Source organism: Hypomesus transpacificus, unplaced genomic scaffold (genome assembly GCF_021917145.1).
Source record: "Hypomesus transpacificus isolate Combined female unplaced genomic scaffold, fHypTra1 scaffold_27, whole genome shotgun sequence".
In the NCBI taxonomy this organism is placed as follows: Eukaryota; Metazoa; Chordata; class Actinopteri; order Osmeriformes; family Osmeridae; genus Hypomesus; species Hypomesus transpacificus.
This window is the reverse complement of record NW_025813796.1, coordinates 2,897,328-2,914,325: the sequence shown is the minus strand read 5'-3', so window position 1 is coordinate 2,914,325 and position 16,998 is coordinate 2,897,328. Positions and strand designations below refer to the sequence as shown.

The 16,998-nt window shown below is 40.5% G+C and overlaps 1 protein-coding gene across 2 annotated transcripts in view; it reads right to left on the bottom strand.

Moving 5' to 3' along the window:
• Window positions 1-241: 241 nt before the first annotated feature.
• The window catches only part of megf10 (multiple EGF-like-domains 10), a 45,811-nt gene continuing 29,054 nt past the window's right edge, over window positions 242-16,998 (bottom strand). Inside the window, exons 9-25 of one of the 2 annotated variants that reach the window (XM_047015018.1) lie at window positions 12,836-13,048; window positions 11,901-12,075; window positions 11,295-11,415; window positions 10,907-11,070; window positions 9,716-9,818; window positions 7,297-7,443; window positions 6,775-6,909; window positions 6,500-6,628; window positions 5,316-5,444; window positions 4,678-4,806; window positions 4,327-4,455; window positions 3,742-3,969; window positions 3,408-3,523; window positions 3,032-3,155; window positions 2,737-2,781; window positions 2,428-2,634; window positions 242-2,231 (exon numbers count right to left, since the gene is read on the bottom strand). In XM_047015018.1, the coding sequence (XP_046870974.1) occupies window positions 2,065-2,231; window positions 2,428-2,634; window positions 2,737-2,781; window positions 3,032-3,155; window positions 3,408-3,523; window positions 3,742-3,969; window positions 4,327-4,455; window positions 4,678-4,806; window positions 5,316-5,444; window positions 6,500-6,628; window positions 6,775-6,909; window positions 7,297-7,443; window positions 9,716-9,818; window positions 10,907-11,070; window positions 11,295-11,415; window positions 11,901-12,075; window positions 12,836-13,048 (2,461 nt within the window). In that variant the 3' untranslated portion in view covers window positions 242-2,064. The remainder of the gene's footprint in view (window positions 2,232-2,427; window positions 2,635-2,736; window positions 2,782-3,031; window positions 3,156-3,407; window positions 3,524-3,741; window positions 3,970-4,326; window positions 4,456-4,677; window positions 4,807-5,315; window positions 5,445-6,499; window positions 6,629-6,774; window positions 6,910-7,296; window positions 7,444-9,715; window positions 9,819-10,906; window positions 11,071-11,294; window positions 11,416-11,900; window positions 12,076-12,835; window positions 13,049-16,998) is intronic. The other variant, XM_047015019.1, reaches the window with a different exon arrangement.

The window sequence follows — 16,998 nt, the reverse complement described above, 5'->3', positions numbered from 1 at the left end:
CTTTTATAGCAGAAACACAGCATTACTAGATGTCCCACTTTACTTGAAAAATGCTGTCCCACATTACTTGACATGATCAGGTAATGTGGGACAGTCACATAAAACGTTTTTTCTTCTTCTAACAAAGCATTATTTTACACATTTTTGTGTGTGTTTCAATCAGTGGTTAACAATAACAAGTGATAGTACAAGTAAATCCTTATCATGAAATTTCTTGAAGGAAGGAAATTAAGTGTGCAACCTCATTCCATCCTTTTTAATAATGTTTTCCATTTGAGAAATTACAAATCCCAACCAAACATGACCAATTCATAAATACATAGTGATATTACACTTTATGAAACTTTGATTTATCGTATGCCTACATTTGAATGTAATTTGTACTGCATAAATACCTTGTCTTTTTATACAGGAGAAACAAAACGAACCGTTTCAAATGAAAAAAATGTAGCTAAAAAAGTTGTCTTAAATGCCAAAATGGATGTCTTAAAATTAAAATTTTACAATAATATAAAAAATGGAAGGTTTTCACTCTATTTATGATGAATGAAACTGATGATTGTACTTACTCATATATGTTCCGGTAATTATACAATATAGGCCATCAAAACGCTACTAACGCTTTGTACAGAACACAAAAACACACATCACCTCTCATTCAGAAGTGATTACAGCTATACACAACAGCTTTGTACAAATATATTTCATATTAGGCTCAGAATGGTTTAAGACTTGAGGCTAATTTAGGTCTTCACAATATATAAAATAAAAAAAAAGAAGTGGAGAAAATCTATACTTGTTTCTTGAAATATATATTTCAGGCAAATTTAAATCTGTCTAATTGTATTTATTTTGTAGGTTTGTTCTTTTATTACCATGCAAAAGTCCAGCTTAAGCATAACAGACAAGTTATTTTTCTTAAAAACATCATGTTTGAAATTGCACTGCAAAAAAGTTCAGTGAATTTGTTCATACAGTAAAAGCTGTCTTTACTGCTCTAAACCACTATTGAGTAATGTGTAGCTACAGTACATAGATCTTACAGTTATTGTTTGTGTGGTCACATTTAATTCATTTTAAACAGAGATTTATAAACACTGTTACTGTGCCATAAAACAGAACACATTGACACTCATTAGTTGTCAGTACAAAATGTTTCAGTATCATTCCTCTTGCTCTAGTATCATCCCTATTGTACCACAATCATATCCGGTGTTCTGGTAATGATGCATTAAATATCATTTTGCATGGTATGTCACAAAGATGTCGGTAACAGTATCTGCATCTTGTTATTTTTCCAGGATCCGACACAAAACATTTTCATTTTCCATTCCTAAATAAGCTTAAGGAGATGTTGGAAAATCTACAAATCAAAGCAATACTTGAACCTTTGGTTAATTTGAATATTGACTTAACATGGTCTGACTATTCAACATTAAAATGTGTGAACAAGAACAGATACATTGTCAAAGATCCACAAATTATTGATATACAACACTTAAACCACTCTCAGTCACACAGGAAATGGTGAACAAACAGAAAATTGAGTCTTAAAATATTAGACTAATACACTGGTCCTCCAGCAAGTTAGGCAATTTCTAATACTGTTAGCATTCACTTAATTATTACAAAAATAATTTGAGGTTTATCAGTTTTTTTTTACATAAAGTTTTTGAAGGCAATTTACATCAATACCCAATGAGTGGAATGAATGTCGAACACATATCGATAAGAATTATGTCAAAGCTGCACATAGCTAAAACCACACCTTTGAACACCAAATGCTTGCAAATAACTGTCATGCTAAGGTGTCATGTTAAGGTGATAGCAAATAAACTCTTTTGACACTTGTGTGAATGTGAAAGCATCCTTGCCAAAAACCAAACAGGGTTACGAATGATTATAGTGATAGTGAAAAAAAAAGAGAAAATATACAGATTTAATAGGTTTGTGAGAAGATATGCAGCGAGTGAGCATTCAGTATGTCACCAATGGGCCATCCATCGACTGAACTTGGGAGGTGGGAGGGGCAAGGGGCATGGTCTCTTTTGAGTGTCTGGGAGCTCATTCGCTATCAAGCTCCTTGAACGAGGAGGGGGGGCTGTCCCGCATGGGCAGAAGGTCGTAGTGACAGGGGATGTGGCTGTTTTTGGGTAAGTCATATGGGTCCTGGCCAAAAGGTCCATGACCATTGTTGTTGCCGGGTGAGTGGATGGCATTGATGGTGGGCTCTGGAAACAAAAGTGTTTTGACTGTTACCTAGTTACAAAACACATCAATTTTCGCCTTTGCCTACCCATATCGCATTTTTAAACAATGTCTGGAGGGGAGGGCAAACAGTGGGTTCAAACTATATTCAATATTAGTACCAAATATCCTGCATTTCTCAAATAAAAAAAAGTTGAAAGGAGATTTAAGGGTCCTCACCAACTTCATAGACATTCTTGTTGGTGGGGCTGCAGTTATTGATCTCGGCATACGGCGGGTCCCGACGCGCGGGTGACTTCATCTCCACGTAGCCACACTCAACGTTCTTGGGAAGGAGAAGCGGAGAGTCCTTAATGGTGGCGTAGGGATTCTCCGAGCTATTGAGGGAGCTGGAGCTGGCATGATAGGACATTCCTTTTGCCAGGTCTGCAGATAGAAGAGCAATCAGGAAAGAGCACAAAAGTTGGCTCAATTGTGAACTTGTTTTGGTAGTGAGTGTTTTAACAGTTGCGCAGAAACAAAACCTACCTCTTAGGGATTTCCCCATGTATCGGCGCTCAAGGCCATATGCTCCTAGTGAATGAAAGAGGAAAGGAAGACCCACAAATAGCAGGAAATGTCAGCTCATCAACAGTATGCCAGAGAGAAGTATTATAATTAGAATACAGTATCTGTACAGTATTCTGTAAATGTGATGAATAATGCTTAGCAAAACATACCAATGAGTATGTTTGTGAGTATGCATGTACGTTTGTGTGCAGGTGTGTGGACTTCAGTGTGTGTCAAGTGGGGTTTACCAACATGGGAAGTTAAGTATTCTTACCTAGCTCATTAAAGCAGCCTCCGTGTTTCCAGTCTGCAGGAAGGGTGCCAGTGTGATCCGCTATGGGAGGTCTCTTCCTCTGCTCCACATTCTTCAAGTTTACAAACAACTGGTTATTCTTAGCCTAGAAACAAGACCATGTGTACAGTAAAACACTGTTTATTGTTTTTCAAAGAAACTTCAAACTTTGCCTACAAGAATGGCAAAACAAGAATTTAAATAAAATAATGACTGCAGGATCAGTCGAGCCATAATATTATGAGTTGCTACTGCTTGACCTTGTATGTTGTTGTCAAACCACAAATGCCCAGCTGGAAGCAACAACTCCAGATAATAGTAACACAGCAGCACAAACTGTCTTTTGCTGTGGTCTTACTTTTCCATAAGATAGGTTGCTGACATGTGGAGGGCTTGTGCACTGGGTCAGCGTGTGGTAACTGGGATTGGAGAAGTAGTTGCTTGGATGGACGTCACTTGGTGGTGGGAGTGCTTCTGGAAAAGAAACAACAAGAATTCCTCAACATCTCAGAAATCACAGCAGAGTATTGTATTCTAAAGCTGTTTGTGTGTAAAATATCATTATATGTATATAAGTGATACAGGTAAAGTATTCATATTCTATAGTTTATCCAACACCTAGAAATTGTTTTACATTTCTCACAAAACACATTTTTTTCCACTGATGTTTGGAAAAACTGTCATAGACTTACCTGCGATGGCATAGTCAGCTGTGACACGCACAGTGGGGGTGTATGTGACGGCAGGCATGGTTGGCTCCTTGCCCTTCTGCTTCTTCCTGTAGATGATGAAGAGGAGGAGAAGGAAGAGCACCAGCAGCACCAGGACAATGATGCCAGCAATGGCACCAATCTGGTAGGAGTCGACAGGCACTGCAGTGCTGGTCAGACTGTTGGGGTTGCCCACGATGATGACGCCAGCTATGGGGGTGGGTCAAGAAAGTTAGAAAAGAGAAGGTACAGTATATTCATGTGGCTAAAAGCTTGAGGATTTGGACTTGTGCCAAACTGCTCTGAAACGCATACATTGTTAAATGTGTTTGTGGTTGAGTAATGAATGATTGAATTAAGAGGCAGCGCTTCCCACAAATCAATTTCTCAAAGACGCAAAGGACATTAATTATGACTTGGCCTCACAAAAATAAGTGTTTCATTGAGTAACATGATTTTACTATTTGTAAAGGAGACTTTGAGGGGGACAGTACTGCAGGTAGGGGTCGAGGTAAATGTGTTACACTATGTCATTCAGATATACAGACAGGATACTGTACTTCTCACCTTGGTCACAACGGGCTCCCTTCCATCCAGGGTTGCAGTAACAGGTACCGGTCATGTGGTCACAGGTGGAGTTGTTGAGACAATCGCACACCTGACGACAGCCATAACCATAGGAACCAGAAGGGCATTCTTGGAAGCAGAGATGGAGGGGACAGTTACATTTGTATACTGAGAAACACATGGAGTAGATTACTCAGATAATCTGATTCTTGAGTCAAGCATTTAAACAGTACATTTTATAAAAAGGCATCAGTTTCTATGCTACTGTATGACCAATGAACTCACATGTAAACAGAAAACAACACCAACTCTGGTGCAGATAATGCTAGCAATAAACCTGTGTGAACTCACTTTGTTCACAGTGGCGTCCCATGAAGCCTGTGCGACAGGTGCACTGCCCGGAGATGTGGTCGCAGTCAGCTCCATTACGACACTGGCAGATCTGTAAACAGCCCTTACCGTAAAAGCCCAGTGGACAGCCTGTAATAGTCAAATACAGTTAGTCTATTTTGGTACAGGGAAAGACATACTATGTGCTTGAATGCATTAATGCAGGTTTGGATGTGTGTGCAAGTAGAAGAAACGTTCAACGTTCTTTTACTGTGGGACACAAACGCACGTGCAGTGAGCGACTACAGCGGGAAACACACACATTCAAGAGTGTCCACCAATTACATTTTTCCTCAGCATTTTCTAATCCTGCTCTCCTTCCTCAAAGGCAGCCAGGAGTAGTGGTCAACCAAATCAAAGGTGACCGGGGGCCGAGGCCAAGTGCTCACCGATGAAACCCATGTCAGCATGAGGAGAACATGCAAACTCCACACAGAAAAACCAGAGGGCCCACATGAGCACAAAATAGTTCCCCATGCGGGAATTGAACCCAGGACCTTTTTGCTGAGAGGTAAGCATGCATGTGTCTCTGGATCAGCATTTAAGTAGGGCGAGTGTGTATGCTTGTGTGCACAATTGCGCATGTTTGCGTGACTCACGTTGTGTGCAATAGAGGCCCGTCCAGCCAGGTGTACACTTGCACTCCCCATCATAGGCACTGCAGTACGCTCCATTGTGGCAATTACAAGTGTGGCCACAGTTGGGGCCCCACTGACCAGGTGGGCAGGCTGTATTACAACAGATAAAACAATCAAAACTTTTGTAGGGAATTATAAGGGTAAAATCATTTAGGTGAAGTATTCAGACGGGTGATACCAGCGAAATTGGGTTAGAAATGCTCTGTTAGGACATGTCAACGGGGGGCGCCACAGCCCAACTTAAATTCCTAGCGTCGACCTTACTTTGCGAATGAGAAGTGTCTGTCTAAAAACTCAATTCTATCTGTTGGACATCTCTGGAATTTATAGAGTAAAGTCTACAACCGAACTTTGCTGACTTCACACAACAGCAGACTCTCACAAAAAGCTGAAGAGAACTTGAGACTAAGACTTGTAGCATGAGAGCCATTATGCAAAGCATGCTGTCTTCATCTGTGGCTCCATGCATATCCCTGGATTCTTTGAGCCTATGATAAGTAAAGGGGGTCTTAGAGGTTGGTGAACGTTGCTAGGGGTCAGGGCAGATTCCTTGCTCGGCAGAAACATGAGTTGACCCTATAAGGATGGTCCATGTCAGTGGTACAGCTAATAAACTCAGTGATGGATAAATCACATTTGGGAGCCACAGCTTAAAAACACGTCCAGGTCAAAGGTTGGGATGAGTAACACCTGTCGTTCATTTCAAAAGACATTGCGTAGCAGGATGAGCGAGAGGAGTGGTAAACAGAGACAGTATGCTACATGAAACTGTATGGTCTTTGAGGGGATTTTGTCAGAGGAATTAATAATTGTAACTAACAGGAACATTTCTTGCGAGGAGCAATAATTCACTGACTATGTCTGATCATGTCTTTTTTCAAAGCCCAGTTGAACTCTTGTCAACAAAACTGAATGCCTTTAGGGGGTACCCCAGTGACTCACTGGGTAAAGCGCTACATGGCCTAACTACAGGGGCTCATGTTCAATTCTGGCCTGGGCCATTGCAGGCCATTCTCTCTCCCTGCCCTTCCTGTCTTTCTCTAACTGTCACTGTGAAACAATAAAACAGACATAATTTTAAAAAATCATGTATAGTTGTCTATCAAGGCAAAAATATCTATGAGTAACAGCCAAACCACACTCACGTTGGGAGCAGTCACTTCCAATCCAGCCAGGGTAACACTGGCATGAGCCATCAGCGGGGTTACAGGTGCCGTTGTTGGTACAGGTGCAGCCCCACGCACAGTTTTTCCCAAACCTGCCACTGGGGCAAACTAAGTGTGTTTGGGGGGGAGAGCAATAAGTGCAGCAAAGTGAGGTTTAGTACAATATAGTTTAAAATAAATATATTTTTTTTCCTATACTCTGTTTACTGTTACTTGCCATTTTGATGTCATGCAAGGGTAAAGTGTCAACCCACCTTCATTGCACAGGGCCCCTTTGAAGCCCGGGAAGCAGTTACACTGGCCCGAGACATGATGGCATGGCCCATTGTTATGGACACACTGGGGGCAGGCTTGGCTGCAGCGATGGCCAAAGTAGCCAGGGGAACAGACTAGCCAGGAACATAAAGTAAAGAATTAGCTACGACCAATAAAAAGGATAATTTCCTGTTTCTTACGACACACATTTGTAAAATGTGTAACAACACATTTTCAATGAACAGTGATGACAAATGTTACAGCACTGTCGGTTTTAAGTGTTTTTATTTTACAATATTCCCAAGTTTGAGATAATACACATTGCTAGTTTGAGATAAAGCACATGGATATAAACAGAGCTTGCTTAGGTCACCTTTGATTTTGGCTTAATTCATCTTCAACATTCTTTCACTTTCACTGCACAAAGAGAAAGACTAGAGACTAGAGAAAGACCTTTAAAATGGGATGGTGGCCAAAAAAATTATAAAAACAACAACTTTCTGTAAGTATGGGACACTTACTTATCTGACAAGTGGTCCCTCGGTATCCTGGGGCACATTCACAGGTGCCCTCGTCAGGGGAGCAGGAGGCCCCGTTCTTACAGTTACAGGGCAGGGAGCAGTTGGGACCCCAGCGGCCCTCCTTGCACACACTATCACAGTGGATACCTGGAAACACACACACAAACAGGTTTCTTACTCAATCAATCCTGTAGATCATGCAAGGTCTCTCCGTACTTTGAATGGAGCTTCAGCCTGAACATAGACTTTAAACAACACTCTATTCCAGTACCATTCATCAATTATTTGTTGCTTGAAGAAAGCTGATACTAAAGCTAGAGTAAGAAAGATGGAGAGATAGAGATATTTCCTAAACCCTATACTTAAAGTGCAACTCTAACCAGAGAACCTGACCCACCATTGTTTGACCACTAACCCTGATCTGCTAGACAAAGATGCTGTAACCAACAGATGCTAAACCCTATTGTAATTACTATTGTGTGCACTGTATCATCAGCACACACTTGGGTAAGCTTCACCCTAGCCTTCAGTCTAAGAGATAAATACTTGGTGTTGTTGGGGAGCTAATTACAGAATTGCTTTACTATCACTGAACACTCTTAGGCCGGACCCCAGCCTTCAAGAATCTAAGCCCACAGTCAATACTGTCTGGCATGACTCCACAAAAACTGTAAGAACACCCACCTTTGTCAAATGATGTGTTTGTCTGATAAAGTCATTTAAAGTCTGTTCATATTGTAGAAGTATGACTGTCTGATGTTTGTGGCATTGTTATTATCTGTCAGAAGAACCACATCAGAACGTAGCATATGTGAGTTGCACAGAGATCAATTAATCCAAAAAATACTTTGGTGTCATATTTCACCTCAAACTCTTTCCATCTTTCGCGATTTCAAAGACAGACAATGACAAACACGAGCTTGTGCACACAGTCAGATTAAGAATAATGTGAATCACTTACCAAGAACCACAAGAGAACCAGAATACACTCCACATCCTCCCTCCACAATTAAGCCTGCTATTTCTAAGCAGCAAAGAAAACAACTAATTGTTCTCTAAAAAAGAATATGAAAGACAGCAAAACAAGAACATTTACAGTTCAAAATTGTTTTCAGAATATGAGGATTTCAGGATGTTACCATGGAGGTGTAAACATGGCCCTGCCAGCACTGTCTAGAAAACGGGGATCTTGGTGGGTGGGAGAAAATGGTGAGAGATGAGAGAAAGAATAGAGAGGAAGAATGGAGGATGACTAATTCAATGAGGAGATTAGAGCCTATTCAGTTTCTCAATTACACAGCTACAAAAGGTAGGTACAAAGGTAAGGGAGAATCATGTCAAGCTTGTTTACCAAGAAAAAACTAGGGATTTTGTTTAAAAACATAACCAGACTTGGTATAATTATTTTCTCATGAAAACTGACTGTTCTTTTTCTTTTTGTCTGTCTCTCTCTCACTCAGGCTCTCTATGTCTTTCATTAACTCTTTCTCACTCTTTTTCTTTACTGTCCCAGAACCCTGTCATTTCTCCATTCCACTCATTCTCTCACTATCTCCACAAGCATGTCCTTACTCACTGCCTTTTTTTTCAATCTTGTTTCCATCTCTCTTTCCAACCAACATTTCTCTTTCAAACCTACTTGCTTTTTCCTGTCTGATACATACACACCTCCCTTCAACCCTGTATCCATTCCTTTATCTTTCTATCCTCCCACCTTACCCGTCTCTCTAGGTCTCCTCTCTCCCTCTTTGTCTGTGAATCTCTCTCTCTCTTCCCTTTCTCTCTGTCTTCTCTGTTTCTCTCCCTTGCTCCCTCTGCTTCCCACCAGGCTGTTGCAGTCGTGGGGCCGATAGGCTACAGTGAGAGTGTGCGAGGAACCAAGTCCGGGGTACAAAGGCCTCTTTGAGGGAACTGTTCTCGTGTTGCTAGGCAATGCCGGAATGCTGGTGATAAACTCCGGTTAAGTAGCTAGGAATAAATGCCTTCGTATTAAATGCTTGACGCAGTAAGACAAGGTAGTGGAATTACTATGCCGCCTGCATCTCGACCTGAGCACTAGAGGAAAGGAAAGCAGAGCAGGAGAGAATTCTCATTCTCAGCCCATTGATTGTCTCAGAATTAGCAAATTATTTTGTCCAGACATGTCACAACACATCCCCTTTTCCATAAGTATGAGTTGCACAATTTGAACAGGTTATGTACACAGACCAAACCAAAACTGGGAAGGACGTTTTTACTAGCTGCCCAGATGCAGAAAATTAAAGAGACTGTATACAGTATATACTATGAAGAAGGAGTGCAGCACTCTGGCTCTCTTTTGAGTCTGCAAGTAAGTATGAAGGGGTGCCACTATTGTATTGTGATCTTTCATGTCAGTGAGTTGACAGCTCTTTTTCCTTAGGTTTGAATCCACACTTACCAGTCCATCCCGCCAGACATCGACAGTGCCCGGTTGAAGGGTGGCAACCATCAGCATGGCTACAGTCACAGCGCTCCCTGCAGTCTACACCATAGGTGCCATCCTGAGAAGACCAAAGAAGACACCAGTCTGAATAAATGATATAATCATGATCTGCAACGTGTATATGGGTTGCCAGGTATATGTTCCCTATATTTTCACAAACATAAATGTACTGTAACTATTTTGGATCTGATACTAACCTCAGGGCAGGGAAATTGTTAAATAGTAAAAGGGCTTATGCATTACTAGAATCAGAAATCTAAGTTTACATCTTCAGATAGATGTTGTCCATAATATATTTTATGTACTTATTTTATTTGTGTTTATAATCTGTTCACATCTTTATAATGTACATTAGGAAACATGTTTCATTTAAACATTTTGGAAGGTAAACTGAAAAAACTAATTTTATTGTTTGTAACTTAAAAAAATATTAAGCTGTATTTAAAGTTATTTAGTCGGCCAATGTGAATATTACATTTATGTATCTCAGCCTGCAAATCTCGTCAGTATTGAAATCAAGAAAAAGAATGTTCAAACCATAAAACGTATTACTTGGATACTATCCCTACAAATCCTTTGGCTTATTGGCTTCCCAATGCTGAGGCTATTGGAAACAGAACCTGACTTAATCCACTAACTCCTGACTTCCTGAATCCTGGTGCTCTTGGAGAGAGTGGATTTGTAATTATGGCAAGCTCTGGATGAAAGGACTGTAGTGCCTGGCATAGCATGTGACTACTCAACACTTGGTTCAAAAAGTTTCCAGCTATACTTCAAGGATTTCCATGCAGTTTAAACTTTGTTTTGTGCTAGATTCGAATTAAATGTGCTTAAAGATTTAAAAAAGATTAGATCCCCCCCCCAAAAAATGTGAATGCTTTTCTGCACATTTGCTGCACTGGTGCAATTCATATTCAGCAATATGTTATTCATATGTAAAACACATTCATTGTTGTTTAAAGATGTTTTATGATTATGTATATTCATGACATTCAACAATGTAACATAATTGTCATTGTATTAATTGTAATAAATGTTTTATTAATTTTGTGATAAATTTTTTATTCATAATAAAAATAGTAATGGTATACAGTCTGTCATGATGCATAGTTGCGCAACAAATGACATCATGTATAAGTGACTCACCTGACAGGGGAAGTCACACCGCTCACCCCTCCACCCAGGGGCACAGGTACAGTGACCATTGAGGGCGTTGCAAGCACCACCGTTTCCACACTTACAGGTACGGTTGCAACCCAGCCCCCATGTTCCACTTGGGCAGTTGATGGAGCACTCTACTCCATGCCATCCTATGGAGAAACATTCACCATCACAGACATTGTTATAATGAGAAAGTAGGCTTGTATTTACACATAGAACACATGGAAATAACTATGATGTGAAATTAATATTCAAGGGAAATATATACATAGTAAGGATTTGGTTGATGTCAGAAATTATCTATCATACATGAACTAAAATCAATAGACTCAACAAGATGAGTACTTTGAGTGTTTGTTGGCATGAAACCTACCTGCTTTGCAGGAGCAAGCTCCGTCTACCGATGAGCACAGTGCTCCGTTCTTGCAGCTGCAGCTAGATGAGCAGTTGATTCCGTGGCTGCCAGCAGGGCAGGGTGTGGAACAGTTGGGCCCCTGGAAGAAATTCGATGCGGGGTCAGATGGCTGAGCAGTTAGGGGATCGAGCTATTAATCACAAGGTTGCCGGTTCGATTCCGGCCGTGCGAAAAGACGGTTGTGTCCTTGGGCAAGGCATTTCACCCTACTTGCCTTGGGGAAATGTCCCTGTACTTACTGTAAGTCGCTCTGGATAAGAGCGTCTGCAAATTACTAAATGTAACTGTAAGTTAGCATCAAGTGTTTAGTATGTTTCGTATTCTTATTTGCATGATTCTAATGCTACCTTTTCGGTACTATACACTAACAAAGGTTAACATGCTTTTAACTTATATGGGAATATGGGAATATACATATATTGACTACGTTTATACTGGACATTTCCTTTAAAGAGGTCAGTACCTCCAATCGGATAGTTATTTTATTATCTCTTATTATTATGTTATCCTTGCTAACCATTCCTACGATTTTGCTCAGCATCTGTAAGTCCGACATTCCATTACCTTAAAGCCCGGGGCACAGATGCACTCGCCCGATACGCTGTGGCAGTCAGCACCATTCTGGCACTGGCACACTTGATGGCAAGCTTCTCCAAAAAATCCAGGGGTGCACGTTTCGTTACAGTAGAGCCCTGACCAGCCAGGTTGGCATGTACATTCACCGGACATTGGGTGGCAGCTAAAGGGGCAAAAAGAAAAGAACCTGTTAAGTGACAGAGTACATCTAATAACACTGTTGGGCAGCAATCAAATTGTTACAGAGGTCAATTGAAATTGTTCTCTCTTATGGGACATCCCTGAGAACAAGTATGCAAAAGGTAAGACAGCATGTCTAGGATGACGAAGTATTAGCTAACATCCCCTCAGTTCTAAGAGCAGTTTGGGATGTCCACACTTTGCCTGTCAGCCATTTAACCCATTCAGACAGTACACCACTTATAAAAAACTATCCCAAGAATTTTCGTCTGTTCCGCAGATAGGGGGGAAGGGATTAACAACGACAGAGGCGGGATCTGTCAGGTCTAACTGCACAATGGGCTTGTTGCTGTTGTACCTGTTTAAGTTTCAGCTACCCCCTTCCACCTGAAACAGTAGCCCTATTGAGACAGAGCAGAGCAGCTGTCCTCATCCACGACACATGGACCCTAGCAGCTGTGCCAGCCTATCTGAAATACAGGCACTGGCACAATAAAGATCTGTCTAACTGTCAAACTGTCTGGCACACGCAAACAGACATGGGAAGGTTTAAGCATGCAGTTTATGTGCATAGAAACATTGTTAACCATACACAAACACACACAAACACATACAGATTGAATAGACAAACAAGCCCTGGCCCAAATACACATCTGCTTCCCATAGTCACATCCAAACATTTGGGAACAACTCACAGCTGTCAAACTGACAGTAGGGCTACATTGACTTAGGACTTGATTTACCTGCGTGTGTTGTGCGCGTGGCAAGGACACCTCTTGTCACATTTTAGGCCGTAGTGGCCCTCCGGACACAGGCGGACCTCACACATCTTTCCCGTGTAACCCGGCTCACACAGACACGCCCCGCTGATGTGGTAGCACTTGGCACCGTTTACGCAGCGGCACGTCTGGCTGCAGCCCATGCCATACGTGCCAACCGGGCACTCGTCCTGGCACCTGCAGAGAGGGGATGAGATAGAGGTCTGGGGTGAACTACTCAGATTCATAGTTGATTGTTGTGGGCCACATGGTCCCGTGGTCTAGGTTCTACACATGCAGCACTTTTAATGTGCCCCCAAGGCAAAGCTTTTGACTTCTGTGTAACCACAATCCCCTGTTCTACCTTTCTTTTGATTCTAATAATTGCACCAACAAGTTTTATATTTCAACGTTCAGGGGTATGTGGCACCTCTGAAAGTCTGAGGGACATGCGGTTGACACTTTTTCACAAGAATCATACTTAAAAAAATATATAAAAAAATTAAGTCTAATAGCTAGGGTGCTTAAACGTTTTGTAAATAAACAATACATCTCAACCAACTTATCTTTTCCTTGATTACAGATACTGTACAACCAAAAGCTGATCTTTTCAAGGTGATTTTCACCACAAAATCAAGCTCTGTTTATGACCTGGAAACCTTTTGCCTTTATAATGAAAACGTTCAGCAATCCCACAATGATGGGTCTGAGGAAAAAGATGGACAAGATTCTTATAAGATTGTATCAGTAAGTTTTTCTGTTAGGATCATGCGTTTTCACAGGCTTTTCAGTGTCCCTCGATATGTATCTATTGGTTATCAATTGATACATCTCTCAAGTGATTTATAAATCTACAATTTTAAACACTGTTTCAGTCCTTCTAGCAGACAGTACCAATATATACCTTCAGAATATTGAAGGTTCAGCTATTTAAAACAACACTCTTAAATTCCTCACCACATCTCATTTGCAATACATTCCATTTCCATCTTTTAAGTGACCACTAGACGATATTTCCTACTTGTTGATAGTCCAGTCTCCCTCAGGACTCAGTGATACAACGCTTCTTAGCTCCTATCTCTCTCACTGGAGCAAAGAGCCGCTCTTAGAATTCTCCAGCATTAGCACTGTTAGTCATTGCCTACATACAATGAATGAAGCTGTCAAACTCTCCAGATTCAAAGCATGCCAATGGAGCCGCACTTATCACACTCATTATTTTGCTTCAGCAGATGGCATTTGTCAAGGTCAGTTGGTCAAAAAACTACAAGTAAAATACAGAGACAGCTGGGTGTGAGCATCCACATGGGGGCTGAGATGTCTTTACAACAAGTGTAAGCAGTACTGCTACTAAATTCAAATGTAATAGTATTGTACCCTCTTTTTGTATATCTAAATAGATATATTAGTAGTATTATTCCAGGAAAACAGATTTCCCCCATCCAACACACAAAGCAACACCCATTCCACCAACACACAAAAACACCAACTCAAAGTCACTCCTAAACCAGTAAGCCACACATGCACACAGATACCCAAACACCACCCTACTGTACCTCCCACCTCATAAACACACGCACACACATCCCATCCCTCTTTCCTTCAACAAACCCATTACCCTGGTCTGGTTCTAGTTTCCAGTCCTGGTCTACAGTAGGGTGTGTCATAGTTGGGCCCAGTTACTAGCCCAGCGGTAGGGCACCAGAGGTTTTTTGCTTTGACATTTGGCTTCCCTCAAGCCCTTATTAACTCATAAAAGTGCACTTGCAGTGCTATTCCTGTACATTCACTGGGCAGGCTAAGTATATGGTGCGTTTTCTCTGATACTGCTAATTATATGGACTTAAAGCTCTACTCTACTGCCTGGCATGGCTGAGTGCATGAGAACACTGATTGGGGAAGCTATGTTTACGGTTGTGAAAATTCTCTCTAGCAAACACTGTAAGATCTCAGTGTTATTTTTCCATTCATTTAACACTTTCAAGAGTAACTGAACATTCTGATTTCTCCCTTAGCGCCTTCACTTTATATTAAAAATAATGTTTTGTCTTGAAAAAATGTGGGTTGGGGACATTTCATTCATATTATTTTTGGGATTTCTGAAACGTGGTCCATGAACACGGCCAATTATCACACACCACCCACTCCTGTGACATGTCAGATTCCCTCAAAAAGGTACATATTCATCATAAATTTCTTAAAATGTTTTAACCACTAGAGGTTGAAAGGTCTGCAATTTACCACCAAATAATAATAACATTTTGCAAATATTTGTTGTGGATACAGAACAGGATCGATCAGTTTACCCATACCCTACTTTACCCAGTATTAACCATCTGTGTTTTACAAAAAAAGGGTTTGGTGTTTAGTTACTTTTCAAGCCTTTTGGGAATTGCTTGATATATGTGCACAGCGTGTAATGCAGATTCAATTTTGGGCATCCATTTTCGTATATAAAACCATGACTCGGAATAGGTTTTACATACGCAAATATGAATTATTATCTCATCATTTGGCACTACTCTTTCTATGATGCCAGATGCATTCTCAGAAGCATTTTCTCAAAGGATCAAATTATTTTCTGCTAGTGGATTTCGAATACATTCAATGTTTCTGCATTTATTTTTACTCGGTATAAATATGTCTGCCACCACTGGGCCAAGACGTTACTATTTGTAACACCATCCAGTTGCTACTCTGTGGGACCCAGAAGCAAATAACTGTGTTTATTTGTTTGAATCTCCATTTGAATTTGTTGAAAGAGGCACATTAAATCTTAGTCAAATGAACGCAATGTGATGTAATAGGTTATGTTATATTTTAGAGAGTATACTTCTAAGCCTTTTAATTTAGTTTTATATCATGCTTTTCAGGAAAACTGACAAGGGGAGGTTATTTACAATTGTTGGAATCAAGCCCAGCTCCAGTGTGCCATGGGAGAGTCCATATAAGTGTAAGATATAGTCCAGCCTATAACTCGTGCATCCCATGACTCTCCAGTCTGACATGCAGTAGACAGAGTTCTAGCCACAGAGACATCATGCATCCTACTGTAACCCCATTGGTATGGACCTGATCCACACTCCTGTGGTCAAACACACACACCAGCAGAGACGCACACACACATACAAACACACATACATCCTTGCACACACTCACATACAAACACAGGTGGATAGCAGTGTACACACACAAAATTCTATTCACTTCCGTTCCGTGACTTTTTTCTTTATCTGTAACCAAAAAACACACACACAAAAATGTGCACACACACACAAACACAGCTGCTACAGAGCAAAATGGCACCAAGTTTAAAGGACGACTAAGAGTGTTCTTTATGCCTATCAATGTGTTTGGAATGTTTGAGTGGACTTGAGTGGAGTGTGGGAACAGAAACTTGTCCTCTTGGCATCTGAAGCCTTGAAAAGTGAACACACATAATTGTAAACACATTAATATAGTAATTCCATTCAACATACAAGCAAGTATGTACCAGACTTGTCTACATGGACAAACATACATAACTTCACCTTGAAAGCCCTTTGTTCACTGAGCCATTCTCGGTTGGTTGGACACAAATGTGGAGGAGTTGTGGAGGGGAAAACAATAACATTGCTAAGTTTAGCATTAGCCTAGCATCTTTTGTGGTGTGTTTACTGTGTCACTGTAAGTTAACTCCCCTACGAGAGTAATGACAGGACTGTGGCTAGATACCACATGAGACAGGAATAATAGATTGCAAGTACAAAATAGTAAATGTTTTATGTACTTGCTTTTTTAAAGGGTATGAGTTCATATAAACTTTCAGCAACATTTTACACATTAAGGTAACAGAGCAATACCTATGGTAACAACATTGCAGTTACATAGGAACTGCAAGTTATTACACAAGTGAAACTTGGTTTGGAGAAGGTTGGACATTCCATAGATTTAATTTTGTAATAACCTACTACCGTTAACACTTTACACCATTTAATACCATACATAGCAATTCCTATGTACTTACAATGTTTTAACTATAGGTATTGTGATGTAGTTACATGGTAGTTCATTTACTTTGATGTAAAGTGAAGATGTAATATTATCCTGAGACCTGGAAAAAAATTCTGGATTTAGCTGATAAATACATTTTAAGGAAAATAGTATTA